We start from the raw sequence: 23,998 nt of genomic DNA on the forward strand, positions 1-23,998 counted from the left end.
TATAGGGAAAATGGATAATTAAATGCATTCAGACCTGCTATAGAAAAGCCAAAGTACCCTCCCTGTTACACCCAGGGTACACTACACAAAGAAGGGGGCTGTAACTATGTTTATGGGATTTGTAGAGCGCATAGCTGCCCAAGGGCTTCCCAGCACTGCAGAGAGGGAGGCGGAGAGGTATGGAGGAGCAATCATGGAAAGATCCAGGTTTTGAGTTTTTTCCTGAAACTAAGTTTGTCCTTTAGGAGTCTCAATTCCATGGTCATTGAGTTCCAAAGTTTTGGGACCAAATGAGAAAAGGATCTCCCTCCCCATCTGTTTTTTTTTATCCTCTTTGTGTTAATGAGGAAGTCAGATGAGGACTGAGCGACCTGTTGGGGACATATGGAGGGACAAGGGACTCTATGGCTTTCCTAGGGAACATGCCTCTAGCTGACATAGGAAAAGCAGCTGCCTGTCCAACCCCACAATCGTTGACCAAACATTACTATGTGGACATTTTAAACAAAAGGCTATGGTTCATCCGTCAGTCCTAATGATCTTATTTTAGACATCTGCATTATCCACATGCTAGCCACCGCTAATGAAAGAATACTGCTTTACAGCACATGCTACAAACTGAAAATGTTACCACATGTAATCATCTGTTTGTAGTGTGTAGTGGTCTAGATTCACAGTGCCTAACCCCTCCATGGAAACATGTAGCTCAGATCACAGATTTCTCCTCTTTACAACGCAAGCTCTTTTTTCCCAGTACACGTGTTTCACACTCTTACCTACTCACTGCTCTATCATACTCTCTCCCACTGTTTGAAAAACAATGTAATATTGAGTCTGTACATATGTGATTTGCTAGCTATGGGAACACTTTATACCTCGTGACTCGAAAGACTTCTTCGAAGAAAAAGCAACTTTCAAATGTCCAAGCCCAATGCTATATGGTATATGTATGTAGAGTATGTGAATCTACAGCACTACGCACTATGAACAGATGCTTAAAAGGTAAGCAACATTTTTTTCTGCGATACTTCTAGCAGCAGAGTACTCACCTCTTGAATGTCCTTCCGGGTGCTAGATTGTTCTGGACTTCTTCAGTAGCTCTCCCCCGGACAGTAGGGGGTGTCAGCTTTGTCAGCACCAGAATTGACACCAGGTGATGTCTCTGGAGTCCTAAAACTCCAACTGTTGAGACATCCATTCTTCTATTGTGCCCCAGCAAAATGACGCTGTCCTATGCTCTATTAATCAAAACAGGAGGCACTGACCAGATGAGGGGTACAGGTAGTCACCCACTCGATAAAGAGTAAGAGAGAGGTATAAGAGATCCTAGGCTTTATGAGGCCCACATGTGAGAGGGAAGAGCAAATCTGGTCTCTTGATGCCCTCACACACCCCAAAGGATGTCATGTTTCATCACTGGGCGTTTTGCTCCTCGTCGGGCTGGCGCTGCAATGCCCTACGGGTCCCCCAAAGGGTCACTTTAGCTGAGATCTTTTGAGACAAAACGCCGTATAGTGCATGCGGGTGTGTGGTGTGGGTCCTATAAAAATGGTACAGTGGTGCGTGCAGAGTGAGTCTAAAACAGAGGGTTGCCCAAAGAGCAATTTTTAATTAGGAGGGGCACCCTTGGCAGACTAAAAAACCCGTAGGTCACCGTTACCTATGTAGGCTTAATGGGCCCTAGGTAACTAAAGAGGTCGGCATGTTTCACGCCCATATGGTCCAAACAGATCAGTGGCGCTTCTTCAGGACCAAGCAAATAGTTTAAATAAAGTATGGTGCAGATGAAAAGTGAATCAAGGGTTACTACCCTCGATGGGTATCCGGCCTGCATGGTAACAATGTACCCTGCAGTCTAACTGCTACAACTAGTTAGATCTTAGCCACTCCAGGATACTACCTAAGCGAGAAAAAGAAAGAAAAATAAAATGCGTCAAAGCTCTAGGAAGGGAATGTGAACTTTTCCCCGGAGCTTGTCCTCAATTTACGCAAAGAAAGAAATATCTTAGTATGAGCTAGACATGAATTATAAAGTGCCTTTCGAAGCGCGGCTGGAATGCGGGGTCTGAACTTTGAGTGACTGGAGGGTACCACACACGTCATGGAGGCAGGGTAGCCTTGGTGTATGTGGTCCCACCGACCCTCAAGGAGTCACCCGCTTGTCCCAACAGACTCCTGTACAAAAAACAATGATAATATCATATATCCTATGCTCTTCAGTGAGTTTTCTCTCAAGAAATCTTATTTCTTTCAAGACATTGCAACAACGTTATCACAGCAATATGGCCAGGTTTAAAGCCATATAACGATTGTGAGGAGGGGGAGGGAATGTCAACCTCCTCCCATGACCTTTGCCTCTGGTGACTGGGTATGGCTCATGACTCACAGGCATGTGAATTATGTCAAAGTAGACACCCAAGAACCACTAAAGAAAGACAAGCCAACAATTTATGGCCTGGAGAAAGGATGACAGGAAGGAAAGATGCTGTTCACAACCTTGTTCCAGATTTAGATCAAGGTAGCCAGGGTCATCAACTTTGAGAACATCCCACCACAAGAAGAGGCGTGGGGCAGGCTTTAAGGGGTTCTCCTCTCGCCTCCGGCTGCTCACTGGGGCAGAAGCTAGTTGAAATTAAGAGCCCTTAGGGACCTATTGCAGCCTGCAACGACCAGTACTCAACCCTACCCCAACTTTCAGTCACCCAGTGAGGATCCAACACCGTACCTGAATGCCATGTTTGAAGCATTCAGGTGCCAAGCACTATTACCTTGTATCCGAAGTGAGGATTGATGAGCATTTTTCCCTTTGTGTGCTACAGGACCTCCTAGTGAAACCATTCATCAGGCCCTCCATTCCAGCGTCTGTATTGCTGTGCGATATATTTAGCAGATGAGTACTCTGCAGAAGGACATTGATATCTTGGCAGCAGAAACATAATATAGGTGCAGGTTAAGATGATAAATCTGAAAATTAATTGACAGGTGAGATATTCTTATTTTCCTGCTCCAGTTAGATTTGGAACTAGTGAGTTTGTAGACTTGTTTCAGAAAGTCAACAAGGTTTCACTCATCTCAGATTGAGTGGCCAATCGGTCCATAGCAAGCTGCCCAAGAGAAGGCGTGTACTTTATTGTTTTCCTTTTCTGAATTTTATTTGTTTCTAAGTAGGAGTTGTCAAGAGGTTGTAGGTTCATGTTGACACGAGATGGGGTCTCTGGAATATTCAGATTATATCAGGTGACTTACTTTATTTTTATGGCTTGCCTATTTAACTTTAATTCAGGCTACTAATAGTAGCTAATGAAGATTCCTTAGTACAGGGCTAACTAATATACTTTTATTTTCTCATACTGTTATTAGCCTGGCTTTTGAATGAAGAACTGCTTACAAAAGTGCAAGAGAGTTTAGAGATGGGCAAGCATAACTGAGATCCTATATCAGGTGCCTTTATAACAAGAGACTGGACAACATGCTGAAGCTCTTCAGGTTCAAAAAAACAGTTTGTATCTTTTTGGCATGTATGGTAGCTATGTTCATTTGTTCAGTGTATTAATTCATGGACTGCTACAGATCAATCCACATGACAATTGATTTTTATTTCCACGTCCAAGGAGGGTGTGAAGCTACTGCCATGTTCAGTAAGGCAGTCACCGGAGTGCTTTGAGTCTTGTCATCAAATCAAAGTATATTCATTCTTCTCTGGCGTCAAGTTGACGAGGATCAATGGCATCCATTTTTGTAGGTATGAAAGACATTTCAGGGTATGGATCGCTATGTTGAGGATTATGTGTGTGTCATGTGTATATATAGATTAATACCCACCCCTGTCCTACATGGTTCTTAGTGATTCTAAGTACAGATTAAAGATCATACAAAAAAGGTCCAGAGCACAACCACACTGAGAAGTAGAAGGTCTGTAACTCTAGCAGTTCCCCCAAATCCACCCAAAATGTAGGACTGATATTTTTCCTATTCTGTGGTGTGCTGGGCTCCATATGGGCCCCAGTGTTTGTATTTTGACCCCTCAAAGTAAGTGTACAGTTGGCTAGTCCCTGATTGGAATATTTAACCTATGTGTACGTCCCTAGTATTTGGTACAAAATGTATCCAGGGCTTGTTTACTTTAGAAACAGATGGTATGGTTCACAGGCTTTCCCTCTCCAGCTCGTGATTTAGAACTTTATTTCATAAGGTTTTTAACACCTAAATGTGCCACGGCAATACTCCTGCAGCTTGACCTGCCCCACACCCCCTTCATCACCCCACCCTCGTGCTCCTAGTTTCAGTGACTACATGCATTTATATTGTAATCTTTTTTCTCAACCTGTCGTAAACTTTGATGCCGTATCACTGGCAGCACAAATTTAATTGAATTTACGCAGCATTGTGGTGCGGTCTGGATTTTTAAGATCACTTTTTCCAACTGTGTATATGTCCTGATTAAGGTACTTCTCTGCTACATTCTAATGAGGCTCTTAGGGTTATTTATACACCTTGGCTTTTAACTGTTTGCCAACAACGTATGTGCCCTGACTGAGGGATTTTCTCTGCTACTAGACATTAAGGTCCAGGGGGATTTTTTTTTATGACTTTTTAAATTCCTTGCTAATACCAGATGCTGCTGGCTGTAGGTCCAGGTGTCTCATGGATTCAGCTGCTCCTGGTTTGGCATCCGTTTTTCAATTGGAACCCGTTTATTCTATTCAAGCTCCACTGGGCATCAAACGGTGGCAACAATGCTTAAGAGTAGGATTTTGTCTTGGATATGTGTTTGCGCATAGAGTGAGCTGCAATCGACACGCATCTTTAAAGCATTCTGCCAAAGACATTGGGGCTTATTAACAAGTCCCTTGCACTGCCCCTGCGTCACTTCTACCCAAAAAAGTGAAGCACCGGCGGCGCAAGGGACTTGCAAATAAGCCCCATTGTGCTCATTTGAACGCCATGTACGTAACCTTCACACCACGGAAAAGGTGAAATAAAGCACCAGTTTCTAAAGTTATTGCTTTTTCCACAGTTTCTGGTAACTCAAGTCACTTTGAATTCTGCCTGAGGTCTACTACTTTTATTGTAATTTAAAACTGTAGGTATCAAAATGCAAAGTTGTGTGAGCTATAAGCCTTGAACTGGCTGAACAACTGCCTCATACCATAGGAATGTTAAGAGTGTCTACAAATGTAAGATTGTATTTTGGGAAGTAGATGATTCACCTCATACATGCAACATAAAACAATCATTTGGAATGCAGTAGGTCTGATGTTACTAAAACTTTGAGCTATTGGCGTTGCAAATGATAATGTTTATGTTAAAAAATATTCCAGCAGCAGCATAAGTAATGAAATAATATCCACGTAGCAAGAAAAGGGTGCAGTACCACATGCTGTTATTAGGTGTCCCTGTGGCATTGTAAAGGGACCTCTATTAGCCACATAAGGTATTGCACCCTTACTTATGCTGGGATATTTTTTAACAAAACAAAAAAATCTAACAAGCATTATTATTTGCAACACCAATAGCTCAAAGTTTCAGTAATGCGAGACCTATTGCTTTGCAAATGCTTTTTTAAATGTAGCTTGCCTTAGCAGCAACTACCACAGATTTGTGTTTTCTCCTAAATATTTTTAGAGTGGAGAGTGATTTAGGTACTTTACACAGCACCCATAGTCTTTGTAGTTTCCTGATCTCTTCTCAAGACACTATTGTCTGAGAACAATGGGTTGCGTTTATATGGGCTATGATTTCTCAACTAGGGTGGTTGAACTAATCCAATTGTGAACCATACATTTAATGCTAGGAAATGATTCATTTGCATCCTGTGTGTCAGTGGCATATTCAACTGTATTGTTTAGTGCTTGATCCTAGGCTCATTTTGTGGCTTCTCTAAAAGACCAAATAGGTGGTCGGACCAATCCACTTGGGAGTTAGACACTTTTTGTAGGTTGTTTGTTTTGAAGCATTTTCATCGATGTTTCGTATGTGTTCCCTGAGTTAATGACCCATTTTGGCTCTTATGGTATTTCAGAAAGAGTAAGAAGACAGTGTAAATCACATTGCGGTGTCTTTATTGTCGAGAGAATAGCAGGAAAATACAGTTGCCAATCTAAGCAGACTCTGACTTTTCCTTCTTATTCAGTGTTATCTCTGAGAAATTCTTTCCTACCTGTGTCAGGGGGATGGGTAATGTAATTATGTAATTAATATCCAATTATTTAAGATTAGAGGTTTTTCTAGTAGTTTGAGATATAGTCTTTTCTCTATTAAAAGTAGGACCACCGATAATGATATGAGTCTCCTTTCCAAAGCACTGAGAATTATTTGGAGTTCAGGTTGTGTTGGAGTCCTGGGGAAAAGAAAAGGAGGCCATCAGGAGAGCATCCTTCTACCAATGCCTCCCTTCCACTTCCTGGATCCATCCTGGGTCTCTAGTAACCTGTGAGTCACTTGCTTGTGGTGAAAAAAGGACACCATCTGGAAAAAGTCGTCTCAACAATGAGCATCTACTTATTTTTCCTACTCTAATGGTTTATAAAGGAATCTCTCCTCTTCACTACCCAGGGGAGGCTCCTGTCCTGGGATAGACTTGTGATCCAACCAATCTGAAAGAGACATGTTAGTGATGGATTCCTTACCTTAGAATATCCCCAGATGTCAGACTGGATCCGGAAAGTTTTGCTAGCAGTACCCCTGTGCGTCAGTAGGTGGCGTCGTGCGGCTCTGCGTCGTAAGCGCCGAGAGTACGTCACGGAGACTACTTAGGCACCACCCATGCGCGCTGATGTCAGTTCTTCCTTTTTCTGCTCCAGAAAGCGCAGATCCGGTTAGAGCATGTACCTTAGTCACTTTTTGACTACGGGTTTTGAGACTTTTGTCTCCTGTACAATTTTGGTTTTCTTGGTGCACGTAGGGATGCCTGGATTTAAGTCTTGTGGGGCCTGCCGTTGCAATATGTCGCCTCTACTGCCTGGAGACTGACCACGACTCCCGGTCCTGTCGGGCCATGGCCCGAAGGCCTTAAGGGAGCGGCGCCGGAAGCTGCAGGAGGTCCGGCACTCGTCCCGCACCGTTCCTGGTCCAGGGGCCGTTCCAGGGAATGCTCGCGGGGCCGCAGTCGTCGCTGCTCGGGCTCCACGTTTTCACCCTCGGATTCGGGTAAGAGACGACACAAAAAGAAGTCGAAGAAGCGTGGTCGCTCTCCGACGTCCCCCCCTGTTGGTCCCAGGATGCGGACGAGGGGGGACAGGGGTTCTGCCCCTGCGGCTCCTTTTGAGCCCGGGAGTCCCGCCGCCTACCAACCTTATCCGGGAGGAGGCTCTTCTGTCGCAGCAGCAGGGGACAGTCCTCCACCCGAACCTGTCCAGCCTCCACCCCCATGCATGGAGATTGAGCTGCGACAGTTGACCGCTTTTGATCTTCCTCCCGAAGTCTGTGATGTCAATCTGGCAGACAGGCGACTCTCTAAAACGTTATACGCCTACAGGTGTAACAAGTTTGTGGCATGGTGCACAGCTAAGGCTGTGGCTCCCCTTTCCACCTCTCTTTCCAAAGTCCTTCTGTTCCTTCTTTCTTTGGCCCAGCAGGGCTCTGCTCTGTGCACTATCAAAGGTGATCTTTCGGCCATCTCTGCCTTTTTACGGCTTCCGGATCAGCCTTCTCTTTTTAAGTCCCCGGTTGTTAACTGTTTCCTAAAAGGCATTACACACACATTTCCTCCCGTGCCGTTAATAATGTCTCAATGGGACTTAAACCTTGCCTTGACATATCTGATGTGCGCTCCCTTCGAGCCCCTTCATACATGTCCTTTGCGTCTTCTCACTCTCAAGACTGCTTTTATGGTAGCTATCACCTCTGCCAGAAGAGTGAGTGAGCTCCAGGCTCTTTCTTCCAAACCTCCTTTTCTTTCTGTTCATCCGGACAAGGTGGTTTTAAGGTCCCGTCCTTCTTTTTTGCCTTCTACATCGGGCAGACCATCACTTTGCCCACCTTCTTTCTGCCTCCGCATCCTTCGGGCTCCACCGCCTGGACCCAAAACAGGCGCTCTCGTTCTACCTGCAGTGCACACGACGGTTCCGGGTGGATGACCGGCTCTTTGTTGGCTACGTGGGCGCCAAAAGAGGTCGGGCTGTGCACAAGCGGACCATCTCTCCGTGGGTCGTTCTCTGCATCAAGGCCTGTTACTTGTTGGCTAAGGAGGGGCCTCCTGTGGGGCTGCGTGCCCATTCTACCAGGATGACGGCAGCCACTACTGCCTTGGGACGCGGCGTCCCTTTGCAGGACGTTTGTCAAGCAGCTTCGCTGCACACGTTTACCAAGCATTACTGCCTTGACGGTCGGGTCCGGAGAGATGGCTTCTTTGGCCGTTCTGTTCCCCGTGACTTTCTGGTGTAATCTTTACGCAGACCCACCACCGGGGCTGGTATTGCTGGGGTATCTATTCCAAGGTAAGGAATCAATCACTAACGTGTCTCTTTCAGATGCACAAGTTACTACTTGTGTAACGATATATCTGTAAGAAACATTAGTTAGTGATAGATTCCTTACCGCCCCACCCATCCTCCCCGTTCTGCGAACTGATTCTAGGGTTAAGGTCATACCTTTCAGGGCCCTAGTTTCATGGCACCAGTGGTCAGTTTCTTGCATGGCTCTGCGTTCCTGGCGCGGAAAGTTGTGTACAGATCTGATGTCAGCGTGCATGGGTGGTGACTAAGTAGTCTCCATGACGTCATCTCGGCGCTTGCGACACCAGCGACGGACGCGGAGTCGCACGACGCCACCTACTGATGTGCAGGGAGGGGTACTGCTAGCAAAACTTTCCGGATCCAGTCTGACGCCTGGGGATATTCTAAGGTAAGGAATCTATCACTAACTAATGTCTCTTACAGATATATTGTTACACAAGTAGTAACTTGTACTTTAATCTTCAGGGGTAGGTAGAATGATTCCTGTATGTGTTTTTCTCCATAGCCTGACCCATAGCTCCACTCCTTTGAAAAGGGACCTCCGCCCGCCTTCTTACCCCAAAAAATCACCTTGTCTGAATGTGAGGATAGTTGCATTGGTTTGCTGCACTCATGACTGTCCCACTAAACTGGTGTTTTCCCCTTGATATGAAAGTTCTCCTTACTGCCGCCCTAGACTTGTAGATTGACTCTCTGCCTTCTTTTGCTGTACCATAAATCCCTGCCTATCTCAGGAGCTGATCCTAAAGCTACCTTCTGACACTGATTAATGTGGTAGGTACAAACGAGAGCTGCTGTACATTGCTGACTGGATTCAGACTATGTGGGAAAGTGTACCCCCTGCCACTGCCCCCCTAATTCGCCTGATACCTTATCCTGCTGCATTCCCTATGTATATTTGTTGAACTGTCCTATAATCAGCGCTCTGGTTCATCAAAATCATGTGAGCTCTGGTGGGTGATGGGTTATGTGATGGAACAGGGAGGCAAATTTCCAGGCCACCTTTAAAAATTAGTAGGATCCATATTTGTGGTTTGATTTTTTTCTTTGTCATTGCATGCCCTTATTGAAAAGGTAATCCACCCAAGCTGTATTCTTCAAATTTTCCTCATGGATAACACTGTGTCAGCTGCAGCGCATAGTGAGCCGTTCTCCTGGCAGGGGCCTCTGACAGGCTGATAATTCTAGGGAAAAGTCAGTCAAGCGTGTGCAGCCAACTCTGCCTTAGTAATGTCAGCCTTTCAGTGCACTCTACTGTGCACCCTAATTAAAGGGGAGAGTAGATGGGAGTGACAGTGAGAGCAGTGATTGACCTTACGGAGAGAAAAAGACCATAATAGGAAGGACGGCATAGACTAGAGGGAGTGACAGACTAGAGGGAGTGACAGACTAGAGGAAGTGACGACTGGAGGGGCAGTGTCTGACGAGATGGGCAGCGATGCGAATGATGATGTAGGAGAAGTGGATGCTGACAGATGAGACAGATGTTAGCAGGCGAGGCCGGCATTGACTGGAAAAGTGGGCAGCGATGGCAGAGGACAGTGACCAGGTAAAAAAAAAACAGTGACACAACACGTGTATATAAACTGAATTGGAAGGCATTGGTTTTGAGTTAAGCTCTATAGGGAGAAAATGATGCTGAGAGAAGTAACCAGTGATGGTGAAGGTGTTCAGAGGGAGGGAAAAAAATTACATTTAGAGGCCAATTCGACTAGGATTAGAGTGTGGGCATTAATAGGACATATGAGATGTGAATTGCATAGTAACTGGAGATGTGTTCCATACCTTTCTGAATATGAAAGGACTGTGGAGTACTGGAGAAAATAGTCAGCACATCAGTCTTCTGGAGTTCTATGCGGATTTTCTCATACTGAAGTTATTCCTGCCACGGACAGGGAAAAAAGAATAAAAGATTCCGACCACTATGTTAATTACACAATTGTATTGAAGAATAAGATGATTTTGTTATCGTCCAATGCCTAGGAATTTTGGACATGGACATTCAGGCATTAGTTTGTGTTTTTTTGAGTAGGGCACAAGGAATTGGGAGTTTCTTGATCTGAAGAAAGCCTGGTAGCAAGATCGTAACAAATAAAGTATTGTTTAAAATGTAATCTACCCTATTAGGTTTTAGATGGAAAACTTCTGAACGCTATGGTTGTTCCCTCAGAAGCTTCAGCATGACAACATTTTGTATCCTGACGGCCCTAGCCAGGTGTACTATAGGAAGTGATTTCAATTAGCTGATGCAATAAGTTTCAATATACTTTCCCTCTGCTTGTCCCTGTATCGCAGTTCAGCTGAAATTGTTGACAATACACACAATAGGATGAATGTCATTGCAGTGGTTTATAGCCATACCCAACTTTTGGGACAGCTATTCTTGTTGCTGTCCTTATTATTAACTTTTCTGCCAGTGAGAACAGACAGCAGCTTAATGATGTCTATCAATTGAGCCTTAGGGTCATGGTTGTAGAAATATTAGAACTAGACCACTTAACTTTAAGCCAAGATTAATTGCAGATTATCAGCGAAAGTAGAGCATTAATCACCCGAGATGATTTATAAAATCAGCATTTACTGGATTATCACCGTATTCCCTAGCTCAAGCACATCCGGGATTGTGTTACGGACCTGGGAAGGGTTGACCTATTCACCAATCCAGAGAATATGTGTAGAAGAGATCAGTGTTGGGTGAAGGCAAACTTCTTTAAAAAATGTCAGCTGGATAGGGAAGAAGGGGAGTTGAAGAAGCCTAGCGTGCACTGGTACGTTTTTATTGAAAACTGTGCCATCAATTGAGCCTTATCTTTTATGGCTTAAAAGTTCCCACAATCGATTCTTACTGACAAGGTTCCGTTTGAACCTTTTTCATTATTTGCTGGCCCACCCAAGTGGGGGCACATAGGCTCCAGGGTTTCCCTACCTGTGGCTGTGACGGGACGTCTCCACAGGACATGATGCTTTTTTTTGTAATGTTTTGCAGTTTTTATGAGCTCCCAAGAAAGTCTTACCTCATTTTAAAGATGAACATTTTTCGACAATTTAGACCAGCTTTTTCATTTTTTTACATATGCTTCCTAGTAATTCCGTGCTATACGTCCTCCGCTTCTTGAGGTCTGCGGTCAGGCATAGATCTAGCTGCAGCTAACTTGTATAGCTGTGGCCACTAAGGAAAAGTTGTGACCGTTTTATATGATTGCTTTGGTCTGTGTCATAGCCCCGTTTTATTACTCCTGTATTTTAGTGTACTGGTGTCTGAGCTGAATCGTTAAAGGAACGTTATGTGTTTTTTAAATAAATATACTTCAGTTTTTAAAATAAATATACTTCAGTTTTATTTTTATTTCCCTTTGTAAACTCTGCACAAAGTTTTCAATGAACATTGGTAATCTTTGTAAACACTGCACAAAGTTTTGAATGAACATTGGTAATCTTTAGAGAAATGTGGGTATGCTGGAATGCATAGTTGACCCCTAATTGAGATTTTTGCCTTTCCTCCCTCCCGATCTTAAATTTAAATATAAAAACTAATTTTTAATATTGTACTGGAAACTGCATCATTGTCTTGCATTGTATTGTAATTTCCTTTTTTCTTACCTTGTACGTTTATGGTCTTTCTTGATCGAATGAAGTTTATTATGATGAGGACTTATAAAATCAGCATTTATTTGTATCTGTGGCGTGAGAAAATTTGCATTTCTTCGCATCATTCCAAGGCTGTTTTTGTTGGCTCTTGGACTTCGATTTACACTCACAGCGTTCTTACAATCACAACTTTCTTTTGTCAGAGCCTACATGGTTGGGGGGCGGGGGGGGTGTGTGCGTGTGTGTGCATGTGTGCATGTGTGTGTGTGTGTGTGTGTGGTGGGTAGAACATCTTTGTGTTGGATGAATCTTGGCATATTGAATATCACTTGTGGGGCTGGTTTTGTTTACAGTTGTTGACCTTCTTTTCCACCCCTTCCCACCACCCCTGTTTCGCGACTCTGTTCGCATAAGAAGATTAGAAACATCTGTTTGTTGCTTGAAAATTGTTCTAACCACATGTCTCGCTATTATTATCTTGAACTGTGTGGATGCAAAAATGCTCAGATTTGCCAAGAAAACCTGTAATGCCTCATGTCATTGGCTTTGCATAAGCTTTGCTGCCATTGATGAGTGAATGTAAACCAATTAACTGCAGTTATAACTGAACATAATGTGCCTTGATGTATGTGAGAACCAATAGACAGATTAAAAAAAAAAAAGAGTCCCAGGTAAAGTTGCGTACATTTTTGTGCTTTAGGTCGAAAAGGACCCTGTTAGTTCAAGTCCACAAGTAAATGGAGAAAATGTAGAGATGGACTCAGAAGATGATGACTCCGAAGAGCTAGAAGAAGATGAAGACCGTGGACATGAGCAACCAGCACCGATTTCTACAGAACCGAACAGATCCTGTATAGATGATGCGTTGGGTGCAGACATCAGTAAAAAGGTACATGAATAAAGATGTTCTTGAGGCTGGTGCTCACTAGTAAAACAGGTGTTTGTTTTATGCATAGAAGGTGGTTGCTCTGCTGCTATTAGATTCTGAATGGTAACCAGTAAATATGGTTGCTGGATGATGGCTTACCATCTATTGAGTGGGTACTATTTACATTTTTTATGGAAGGAGGGTTCTGTTAGATGGCACCTGTAGGATGGGTTTTAATTGATAGTGTATGCTTGTGTTTTAAATCATTTGATGGGTGTAGAACTGCCCCTTGAGTGACACGCAGTTAGATTGTTGTGATTCTTCTTGATAACTGCCAGTTGGCGAAATGCTAACTAGCAGTTTGATGGGTAGGTTGCACATGATAGATGGTCATCCATGTTTCCACCTGTTCTTGCCTGGTAAATTTATTAACTTTCAAATGGGTCATTCACACATTTCTTTGCCTCGGGCAACTGCAGATCGGAGATGTGGATTCTGAAGAAGATTCCGGAGAGTCCATTGAGGAAGAGGATGATGGGGATGAATCTGACTTGGTACGTGTGGATGGAAAATACATCACAGCTAACATACCAAAATTACATAGATTTTGGAATACCTGAAAAGATTTTCTGCTATTTCACAACTACTATGGATGAGTTGATAAATCACATGATATTAATATTCTATTGATGACCAAATAGTTGAGAATTGTTTCATGATCTTCATTTGATGGATGAACAGTTTAGATAGAGAATGTTTTTGATTTTTATATTACTGGTTCTGGTTGTTGTTTGCGTTTGAAGCCGTACAACATGCCGTAACAATGAAAAGATGCACCAGGTGATGCAGCCTAGTTTTATATTAGCTTTTTTAATGATTAATGGCACTGATGCTTTTAAATGGTGACCCAAAACAATGTTGTGTAAAATATAACAAAAGCATTCAAAGAATTTTGAAGAAATTGCTGTCTTGTAATGCACTAATCATGTCTGTTAACACTTGATCACTTTGTTTTTCAGTCTCACTGGCATTCAGTACCTCAATCTAATCTTGTGATTCTCCAGAGTTCTGAATCCAGTATGCGTAAAAAGCTGCAGAAGAAGAAAGCAAAGGTAGACAGCCCGTGGGTAAAACCCACAAGGAAGCGTAGGAGGCGGAATAAAAGGAAGCCTGGAGTTCTGATAGGTAAGGGGTTTTTTTTTTTGCTTGTTTTTTTGGGACTAGGTTGTTCATGTAGTGGTTTTTGACCACACGTTCAGCTTTCTTGTGCAGAGGATATTGTAGTTAGTGTTAGGATTGTAGTTTGTGACAACATAAATTGGCCCCATTACCTTCTCTATTAATGTTCTGTATTGCAACCAAACAGGTAGTGTGCAGGCCTTTTTGTTATGTGAATCGGGGTGTTGGAACCCACCACATGGAAAATGGTGGCCTAGAACATTGAGTGTGTTGAACTTAAAGAATTGTAATCAACTGTATGTTCTTTCTAAGGTTGAAGTCTGAATCTTAACGATTGAGTACATTGGCTACACCTACATCCTGGCCCTGTTTTAGTCCCACCATTGGTTAATCCGGCACAAAGTGATCTTTCTTAAGTGCTGTGTGAAAGCATTACCTGGCATACCTACATGTGCAGACCACCTTCTCCTCTGCAATGTCCAAGGTGGTGACCCATACTCTCAACCAAGAAATCCCAAGCATCTGACCTTGGTGCAGCAAAATATATGGAATTCATTAAACGGGTCTGATTCAAAACCGGTTGAAGATGAAACAAAGTTAGACGTAAATATTTTCCTAACGTAGATGAAGCCCATGGTAGTAGTGACCTAGACTTCTGGTCTTCCATTTATGTGGTTACATACACATAAATACAGCTGGAATGCAGTCTGTTATCTTATTTGCATTTGTGATTATTTGCAGAAAAACATGGAGCTGACCATTCACAGCCTCCCTGGGTCTCCTGTCTTCTAACTGCCTTCCTGATAGCTGGGCAGCATGGAAAATGTTAGGTGAAACCAAGATGAAGAGAGATTATAAAATTGACATATTAGCTTGTAGTTTAAAATGAAAAGATGTCTTTGCATCATTTAGGCAGTGCCCACCTACTCTCTAAATCACTTCTTGATGGTTACGGCTGACAAGTCTAAGACTCAATATTTTTTCGTTTTGCAGGTATGGAGTTATATGTGTACCACTGTGCTTTTATGCTTATCGAGTATCTGCGTTAAGTAGCTTTGCTACAGTTATGGATGTTTAGAACAGCAGTCCTGAAAGTTTCACCGATCTCTTTAGAAATGATCAGACATGTTGATTAATGATAAGGGGGTAGATTTTAGCGATAAGCTACATCTGAGAACAACAACAAAAATGTCATAACATGAGTTAATTTTCCCGGGCATTGGTCCTTTCATAAATTTACATGCTTGAATCATTCCTTGCCGTTGAAGTGGGAGTCCCACTGTACCATAATAAAGCAGTATGTATCACTATCATAGTCTGTAATGGAAAGGAAAAAGCCAGTTTAATAGCCTTATCTATGTCCTTTTAAACAAGCATTGGCATAGCCAATAGGTCTCGCCTTTGGGACCTTATAAGTGTTTAGCTATGCAACAGATGCATAACTAAATACTTAAAAGGTCCCAAAAGCGAGACCTATTGGCTACGCGATCACGATCAAACGTAATGGTGGTAAAGCGCGGCGCGCGCGCCCGTACACATGCACTGTAGCTCTAGGCTGTCGTGTGAAGGGAGCCTCCCTGAGCTCTGTAGTTTCTTCAGCTATCACTTCTTTTTGCATCAACCAAGGTTATATTTCATATTTCATTTCTCTCACCCTGGCACTAATAAGTCTGAGTATCAGAAAGTAAGGTAATGGACTACAAAATATGTCTTACCTTTTTCTTAAAAACCTCTTGCTACAATGGTCATCTACAACGGTCTCATTTATGACGGTCTCGTCTATGACGGTCTTATCTATGATGGTTGTCTATGATGGTCTTGTCTATTACGGTAGTCTGCGACGGCCTCGTCTATGACGGTCGTCGACAGCGGCCTCATCTATGACGGTCGTCGACAGCGGCCTCGTCTATGACGGTCGTCGACAGCGGCCTCGTCTATGACGGTCGTCGACAGCGGCCTCGTCTATGACGGTCGTCGACAGCGGCCTCGTCTATGACGGTCGTCGACAGCGGCCTCGTCTATGACGGTCGTCGACAGCGGCCTCGTCTATGACGGTCGTCGACAGCGGCCTCGTCTATGACGGTCGTCGACAGCGGCCTCGTCTATGACGGTCGTCGACAGCGGCCTCGTCTATGACGGTCGTCGACAGCGGCCTCGTCTATGACGGTCGTCGACAGCGGCCTCGTCTATGACGGTCGTCGACAGCGGCCTCGTCTATGACGGTTGTCGACAGCGGCCTTGTCTACTATGGTCATCTAAGATTGCCTTCGACAACTGCCTCATCTACGACCACGACAGGCTCATGGCCGCATGTTCGAGTGGCCGCATGTCTGAGTAGCCGCGTCTACGATGGTCGTCTGACGATGGCCTAGTCTGCTATAACCTAGCTTATGATAACCTAATCTACGATAGCCTGGTCTATGAGAATGACCTTGTCTACGATAACCTAGTCTACGACGGCCTTGTCTGTGACTGCGTCCTCTATGACAGCCTCGTCTGTGACTGCATCCTCTGACGGCCTCATCTGTGACTGCATCCTCTGTGACGGCCTCCTCTGTGACTGCATCCTCTGTGTGACGGCCTCGTCTGTGTGACGGCCTCGTCTGTGTGACGGCCTCGTCTGTGTGACGGCCTCGTCTGTGTGACGGCCTCGTCTGTGTGACGGCCTCGTCTGTGTGACGGCCTCGTCTGTGTGACGGCCTCGTCTGTGTGACGGCCTCGTCTGTGTGACGGCCTCGTCTGTGTGACGGCCTCGTCTGTGCGACGGCCTCGTCTGTGCGACGGCCTCGTCTGTGCGACGGCCTCGTCTGTGCGACGGCCTCGTCTGTGCGACGGCCTCGTCTGTGCGACGGCCTCGTCTGTGCGACGGCCTCGTCTGTGCGACGGCCTCGTCTGTGCGACGGCCTCGTCTGTGCGACGGCCTCCTCTGTGCGACGGCCTCCTCTGTGCGACGGCCTCCTCTGTGCGACGGCCTCCTCTGACGGCCTCGTCTATTACTGCACCCTCCGACGGTGTAGGAGAGTAGGGTCTGCAATCCTATGGTCACCTCAGATTTTTGCTTTTTGCTTCACTGGTTTACGACTTTTCCTGGCTGTGGGCCTGCTAATCAGACCCACAGCCTAGCTGTTCTCTCTCTCTAAATTGTACCCATGTACTTAATTGACATTTGGGCCCTCTCATGAGTCCCTGTAACCAGGGCAGAGGTGTACCCAAGGCCTACCAGGGGCTGCAGCATGTATTATGCCACCCCTGGACTGGCTATCTAAACAGACACAACTGGCTGTACAAACAGCTGGGGCAAGGTGGTGTAATCACCCTTTGCTGTAGATATAGCATACCTATATCTAACCCAAAATGGACACACAGATCTCCTATCAGTCACTCCTATGGCAGGCCTTAACAGTCCTGAAGGCAGAGTGCTTGGAACCGTGTGAGATGGTGCTCTGGCATGAGCTGAGCCTGTCTGCGGCTTTCGGGATCCATCCCTTTAGCCGTTTCCATGATAGTTCCACACCATATACTTTTAAGTGTCTTATAATCCTCGCGGTTAGGGTAACTTTGGCTTGGCATTATCTAAACATGTCGTGTAAGGTGTCATATGCTTTGGAATACTACCCCCTCGCCAGTTCTGGCGACGGGGGTAGCATTCCACCCCTCTAGAGGGAGAAGACATGTTAGTAGCTGTAACCCCGGTTAAAGTTAAACGAAGCCTCAGCTCCACAAAATGGATACTGCCACTGAGACACAAGTCTGCCCTCCCGCTGCTGGGAGTCCTTCCAGCGAGGGAGGCTTGGACAAAGGGTTTCCTGTCCGGGGAGGTGCCAGCACCACCCCAGACAGGATTTTGTGTATCCAGATAGGCAGGGCTGAAAGGAAGGTGACATGCCTGGGGCACCCCGGTGCTCCTGCGCAGATGTCGGCTCAAACCAGTTCCTGGGGCACTCCAGCCCCAGTTCTGGCGCGAGACCGGACAAAGGATAGGGGGTGTAACCACCCCCCTTCCTGGTCCCACCCATGGGCAGGACCTAGTCGCGAGCCAGCCCCTTTTCCCTGAATAAAGATAGGAGCAGGCCCCCTTCCAAATTAGATAACTCTTGACAACTTTCCCCGGAAGAAACTCTTGACCTTCACACGAAGAATCTCCCTTGTGGCTAAGGAGTAGCCACCCCGTGCAAGCGGGCACCTACTACCAGCGACCTTGCGGTTCACTTTGCTGTCCATCTTCGGATCAAGACTCCAGAGCCCGACAGGACCCGGACTTCCAGACCTCTCTAGCTTTTACCTACGACCACAGCACAGCTGGGCTCCGTGGGTGCGACGAGACCCATGGGACCGGACATCCTGAAGAAACCTGCACTTCGCTGAGAAGCCAACCTCCAAGGGATCCTCGAGGAAGAAGCTTGGGGTCCGAGAAGCCCCACTCCTGAGCAGCACCTGCACTAAAGATCCGCCCTCCAGCTTCCACGAAATCTGCGTGGGGCCCGTCTGCTTTGTTGCTGCTCCACGCGTTGTCTGTCCACTTGCCGGCTGGCTGTGGGCTCCTAAACGACGAACCTGCGACATCATACCGCTGGTCTGGTTGCTCCAGACTGGTGCTTGCTCTTCTGCAAACAAGAAGTGACCTGGACCCTCCTGGTCCACTCCAGACGCTGTTTCCACTCACCGCGTGGGTTGCCTTTGCCAAGGCCTGTTGACTCCAACCCGGGGTCTCAACGCCGAGAAGCCTGCGTGGGACAGCTCGTGCCTCCACCCTGGTCGTCTAAGACGCCGCCTGGTCCACGTTGCTCCTGAGTACAGCGTCGACTCTACACCTGAAGCATCGCGACGACCTCTGGTTCCTCCTGGTTCCACTCCAGTTGCCGGCTGGCATCTGTGAACTCTGTCCCCTCTGCTTTCAGGTCTTTTTCTTTCTTCTTTCATCCTTGGAATCATCCGGACACCTCCATCCAGCTCGCCTGCAGCATCTTTCCTTCCGGCGCCATAGACTTCAACGAGGAAATCCGACACCTTTCTACACCTATGCACCCGCGGCCCGTGGTTTAGGTAACGTGAGCATTTCGGTGCTCCAGTAGGGATTGACTATCCAAGTGCCCAGTTCCACTTTCGATGTAGTCCTAGCTGGTCGGAGACGTCCAGAAACTGTAACTTTGTAACCGCTAGTATCCATAGACTTTGTTCCGCATCCCGCGTGTGAGTTCTCACTCTGCACGCGTGCCCCCTAGGCCTCCTGCTCCTAACCTAAGGTATTAGTGGGGTAGTCCTAGCGGTCCTCTAGCCTCTGGATCGAGTTACATACCTTCTAGCGATTCGCATTCCATTTTCTTAATATCTGGTTTGTCGTGCCCCTAAGGCACCGTTGTAATGTGTGCAACTTAGTGTTTTCCTAAGAGTTATGTTATGTGCTTAGCTCCCTGATCTCATAAAGAGTTCAGGGGTGTCTTGTGAAGAAATAAATACTTACTTTATTTTTATAACAACCTGTGTGGTGTCCTTTTACTTGGTGTTCAATGGATTATATGTTGGTAAAACAGCTGGCTTAACACGCCCTTTAGAGTTTAGCCTAAGACTGCTTTTGTCCACGCTACTAGGCTAGCTGGTCTATAAGGTTGACTTACAACCAATCACCATAAGGGTTGCTTGGCATGGTACAAGGGGATCACTAGAACTAGTGAGCCCCATATACCAGGCCAACTTCTACGAACAAGGCCTCGACTTCCACCTAGTTATCTACATCCGCCTCGTCGACTACGATCTCAATGACAATACAAATGGCGAAGAAAGCACTGTAGTCCTCAACAAGAATAAAGACACATAATCCAGAATAATTTAAGTCAAGAATTAAGGTGACTAAAATGAGCATGTCGGCAGCAGTTGGCAATATATGAAGAGGCAATATGTGGAGCAATTTCACCAATTTGTTCCAGCTCTAACTTCAGAGCATGGGTCAGGTCCATGTAGCTCTAGTACTAGACCTACAGGGCATGTTACAGGATTACTTCAGATACTTTCCAGAGCCTGCAAGGTCACATTGTGCCAGATATGTCGGCATCCTCCGACGCTCCTGCCACTGAAAGAATGATCCCAGTGTCCGATATTACCATGCTTACGACTCATTCACATTTGGTGATGATAAAAAGAAGGCCTGGAACCGGTGATTTTAAATCTAAAAACTGTGAGACCTATTCCAATTGCTGATCTTTCCGGTAGGAACTACAATCATGGAAAACCCTGTCACTCATAACCCCAAGTTCTCAACTATGTCCGTGCTACTGAAATGAAATGAAATCCGAGGGACTCGCCTCTGTTGGAGTGTTCTAGATGGTTCTAGTTCAAATTTGGTCCTTACTAGAAAACAAATGGACATAGGCTATTAAACTGACTTGTTCATTGCCATTATAGCCTATTATAGTGATAAATACTGAATTATTATGGTACTGTGGGACTCCCACTTTGAGAACGGGGAATGATTCAAGCGTGTGAATCTATGAAAGCTACCCATACTGGAGAAATGCAGTTAAAAGTTAGTAAGTTCTTTTCATGCTCTTAATGCCCTTTTTGTTAAAGTATATGTTCGAGGCATATGAGCTGCAGATCACACACTAGGATAGTAGATCGCCATCTGGTGTTGGGCTCGGATGCTCGAACGTTGTTGTTGTCTGTGGTCATGAGATAGGTGACTCCTCCCTTGGACGATAGTGCGCATGGGCATCAACTCCATCGTTAGATTGTTTTTTTCCGCCATTGGGTTCGGATGCAGCTTTTCCGCTCCGGTTGGAAATCTCAATTCCAAGCTTCTCGAAGCGTAAAATTTCCACAAAAACCATCGAAGCACCTTCATCTTCGACATCAATTTCATCGGCTCGATTCCGGACGTCGAGGCGGGCCGCTGGGCCTATCCACGCCGTAAGGCCTACGGCTCATGGAAAGGACGCCTTTCAAAAAATGCCCCCAGTGTGGAGCAAAATTTCCACACGGTGACCATCACAAAGTCTGCAACCTGTGCCTATCACCTGAACATGACGAGTCCAACTGTCCAGCCTGTGCATCCTTTCGATCCAAAAAGGCCATTCGAGATCGAAGGGCTCGAAGACACATCATGGCACAGAGAACACCTCCGGAGCCAGAGGACATCTTTGAAGGCCCCGATGTCCCAGAAGAAGATTACGAGGATCTCCAAATCATCTCCGAAGCAGAGGACTCGGGTGACCCCATCACTCCCGGGCAACGTGTGAGTACTACTGCCCCTGCCCCAACCCCTCCAAAACCAAAGGCAGTAGTCAAGACTTCGCCTGTTGGCCCCAGTCGAGACCGAAAACATCCTTCAGAAGCCCCGCCTCCAGGCTCTGCTCCGAAGAAACAACACAAGCCTTCCGGTAGCTCGGGACCCAGCAAACCGCATGTCATTGTCCCATCGGCACCGAAGCCAAAAGACCACTCGGCACCGAAATCGGCTCTGACACCTTCGGCCCCGAAAACGCCAAGGCCCATAGATAAACCGGCACCGAAGGTTCCCAAGCCTAAAGATCCAGCTTCGGCTCTGAAACCATCATCGGCACCGAAACAAACGGCTAAGGACTCTGATACGCCTCCTAAAGCCAAAACCTACACGGATCAGCCAAAACCTCGCTCAGAACCGAAAAAATCTGCACCAAAAACTGTTCCCGAGGAACAATAACTTTTTCACCCAGATCCCATCGATCCAAGGCAGAAAAAGATTTGTATTGACCCAAAGACTGGACATGTCATGGCTGTGCCATGTAAAAAACGGAAACTGGACACACCATCTGCTCCAGTTCCTGTACACAGGAAGGACTCTGCAACATCGCCTATGCCCCCTTCCTCTCCTATTCTGCCTTCTAACCCACCTCCTCTGCCTACACCACCCTTACCTGTAACTTCTCCATCACATACACCACCTCCAGATGATGATGATGATGATGATGACCTAGGGGGTGGGGGTGATCCTAATGACCTGCTCACGGATCCAGATACCTCACCACTTGATTGGGCATTCCCTCTCCCAACAGACATGCTAGAACCGCAGCCATATCCCTCCAAACCATCTCCTCCAGATGATCACCTAGGGTTTGGCCAATTATTAAATAGAGGGCACTTTACCACGGCGTTACAATGCACTCCGACGCACCAGAGGAAGACTTCCTCTTAGATACTTTTGAACAATGTCAAAAGTCAGTACAAATCCTACCTATGATCAAAGGAGTCAATAAGCACGCCCCCGGGGTATTTAAAGACCCCGTCCGTGCCAGGGTTCTTAACTCTAGAATAGAAATATAGCCCTGCCCCTGAAGATCCTAATTACATCAAAGGACAGTTGCCTTTGGATTCTTTGGTCGTTTCCAATGCTAGGAAACGCGCCAACTCCCAAACTACAGGAGATACACCACCCCGACAAAGAATCCAAACTGCTAGAAGCCTCTGGCAAAAGAGTAGCAGCGCAAGCCGCTAATCATTAGCGTATTGCCAACACCCAAGCACTACTAGCACGATATGAAAGGGCACACTACGACCAGTTAGAGAATCTCTTACAACATCTGCCTGAACAGTATAAAACCCAGGCAAATGACCTTATCCAGGAGGGAAAGCTTATTTCAAACGCGTCAATTAACTGTGCGCTTGACGCCGCAGACACCGCCTCTAGAGCAATTAACACCAGTGTGCTCCTTAGACGACATGCCTGGCTACGCATTTCAGGCTTTAAGCCAGAGGTACAAACTACCATACTTAGTCAGCCATTCAACCACGAACAGCTATTTGGACCAACAGTAGACACTGCCCTTGAAAAAATGAAAAAAGACACCGAGACTGCTAAGTCCATGGGAGCATTACAGTCTCTACAAGCACGTGGCTCCTTTCGGCTCTCCTTCTACAGAGGAGCCTGCAAAAATATGGGCGCAGACACCTCATGTACATTCAAAGCCACTACACAAACATCCCCCAGTGAGGATATTTTAGAGGCGGATACAGAGGAAACAACAACAAGGGTCGAGGTAATAACAACACTCGCACCTCCCCTGCCACAAAAAAGTGACTTTCCTCCGCACCCCCCAGACCATTCCACTCCAGTCGGGGGCAGACTAACACAGTTCCTACCTGTCTGGAACTCCATCACAACAGACAAGTGGGTAAGACAAATTATCCAGTATGGTTACTGCCTGGAACTCACATCTACCCCCCCACATATACCACCCAAACAGCGTTCAATGTCACCAGACCATCTTACGCTCCTCAAACACGAGGTTCTCTCATTGCTCCAAAAACACACAATAGATCCAGTTCCCTTAGAACATCAAGGGACAGGAGTATACTCACTCTACTTCCTAATCCCCAAAAAGGACGGGACTCTTAAGACCAATATTCGACCTCAGACCCCTAAATCTGTATATACACTCAGATCATTTCCATATGATCACTCTTCAACAAGTGCTCTCACTGCTGCAACAAGGCGATTTCCTTGCCACACTAGATCTCAAGGATGCCTACTTCCATATTCCCATACATCCTGCTCACAGGAAGTATCTAAGGTTTGTGGTGGAAGGACACCACTACCAGTTCACAGTCCTTCCATTCGGGGTAACAACCGCGCCCAGAGTATTCACAAAATGTCTGGCAGTAGTAGCATCACATCTCAGAAGACAACAAATTCATGTCTTCCCGTATCTAGACGACTGGCTAATAAGCCAAGTCATTCAACAAATGTGTTGTACACACTCACCAAACCATCCAAATCTTACACAACTTGGGGTTCACAATCAACTATCCCAAGTCTCATCTCCAACCCTCTCATATACACCAATATCTAGGAGCTACCATAAACACCTCCACAGCCCTAGCATATCCCATCCCAGCCAGGATAGCCAATATACAAGCTCTTATCACAAAATTTCAA

At 45.8% G+C, this 23,998-nt stretch overlaps 1 protein-coding gene across 10 annotated transcripts in view; it reads left to right on the forward strand.

The window, feature by feature from the left end:
- Positions 1-23,998, forward strand: part of EHMT1 (euchromatic histone lysine methyltransferase 1) — a 1,124,912-nt gene that overhangs the window by 407,024 nt on the left and 693,890 nt on the right. For 9 of the 10 annotated variants that reach the window (XM_085611576.1, XM_085611658.1, XM_085611584.1 and 6 more), the window contains 3 exons: positions 12,745-12,933; positions 13,392-13,466; positions 13,932-14,097. In XM_085611576.1, the coding sequence (XP_085467702.1) occupies positions 12,745-12,933; positions 13,392-13,466; positions 13,932-14,097 (430 nt within the window). The remainder of the gene's footprint in view (positions 1-12,744; positions 12,934-13,391; positions 13,467-13,931; positions 14,098-23,998) is intronic. The other variant, XM_085611650.1, reaches the window with a different exon arrangement.

The sequence above is a fragment of the Triturus cristatus genome, chromosome 1_2 (genome assembly GCF_964204655.1).
Source record: "Triturus cristatus chromosome 1_2, aTriCri1.1, whole genome shotgun sequence".
NCBI classification, from domain to species: domain Eukaryota; kingdom Metazoa; phylum Chordata; class Amphibia; order Caudata; family Salamandridae; genus Triturus; species Triturus cristatus.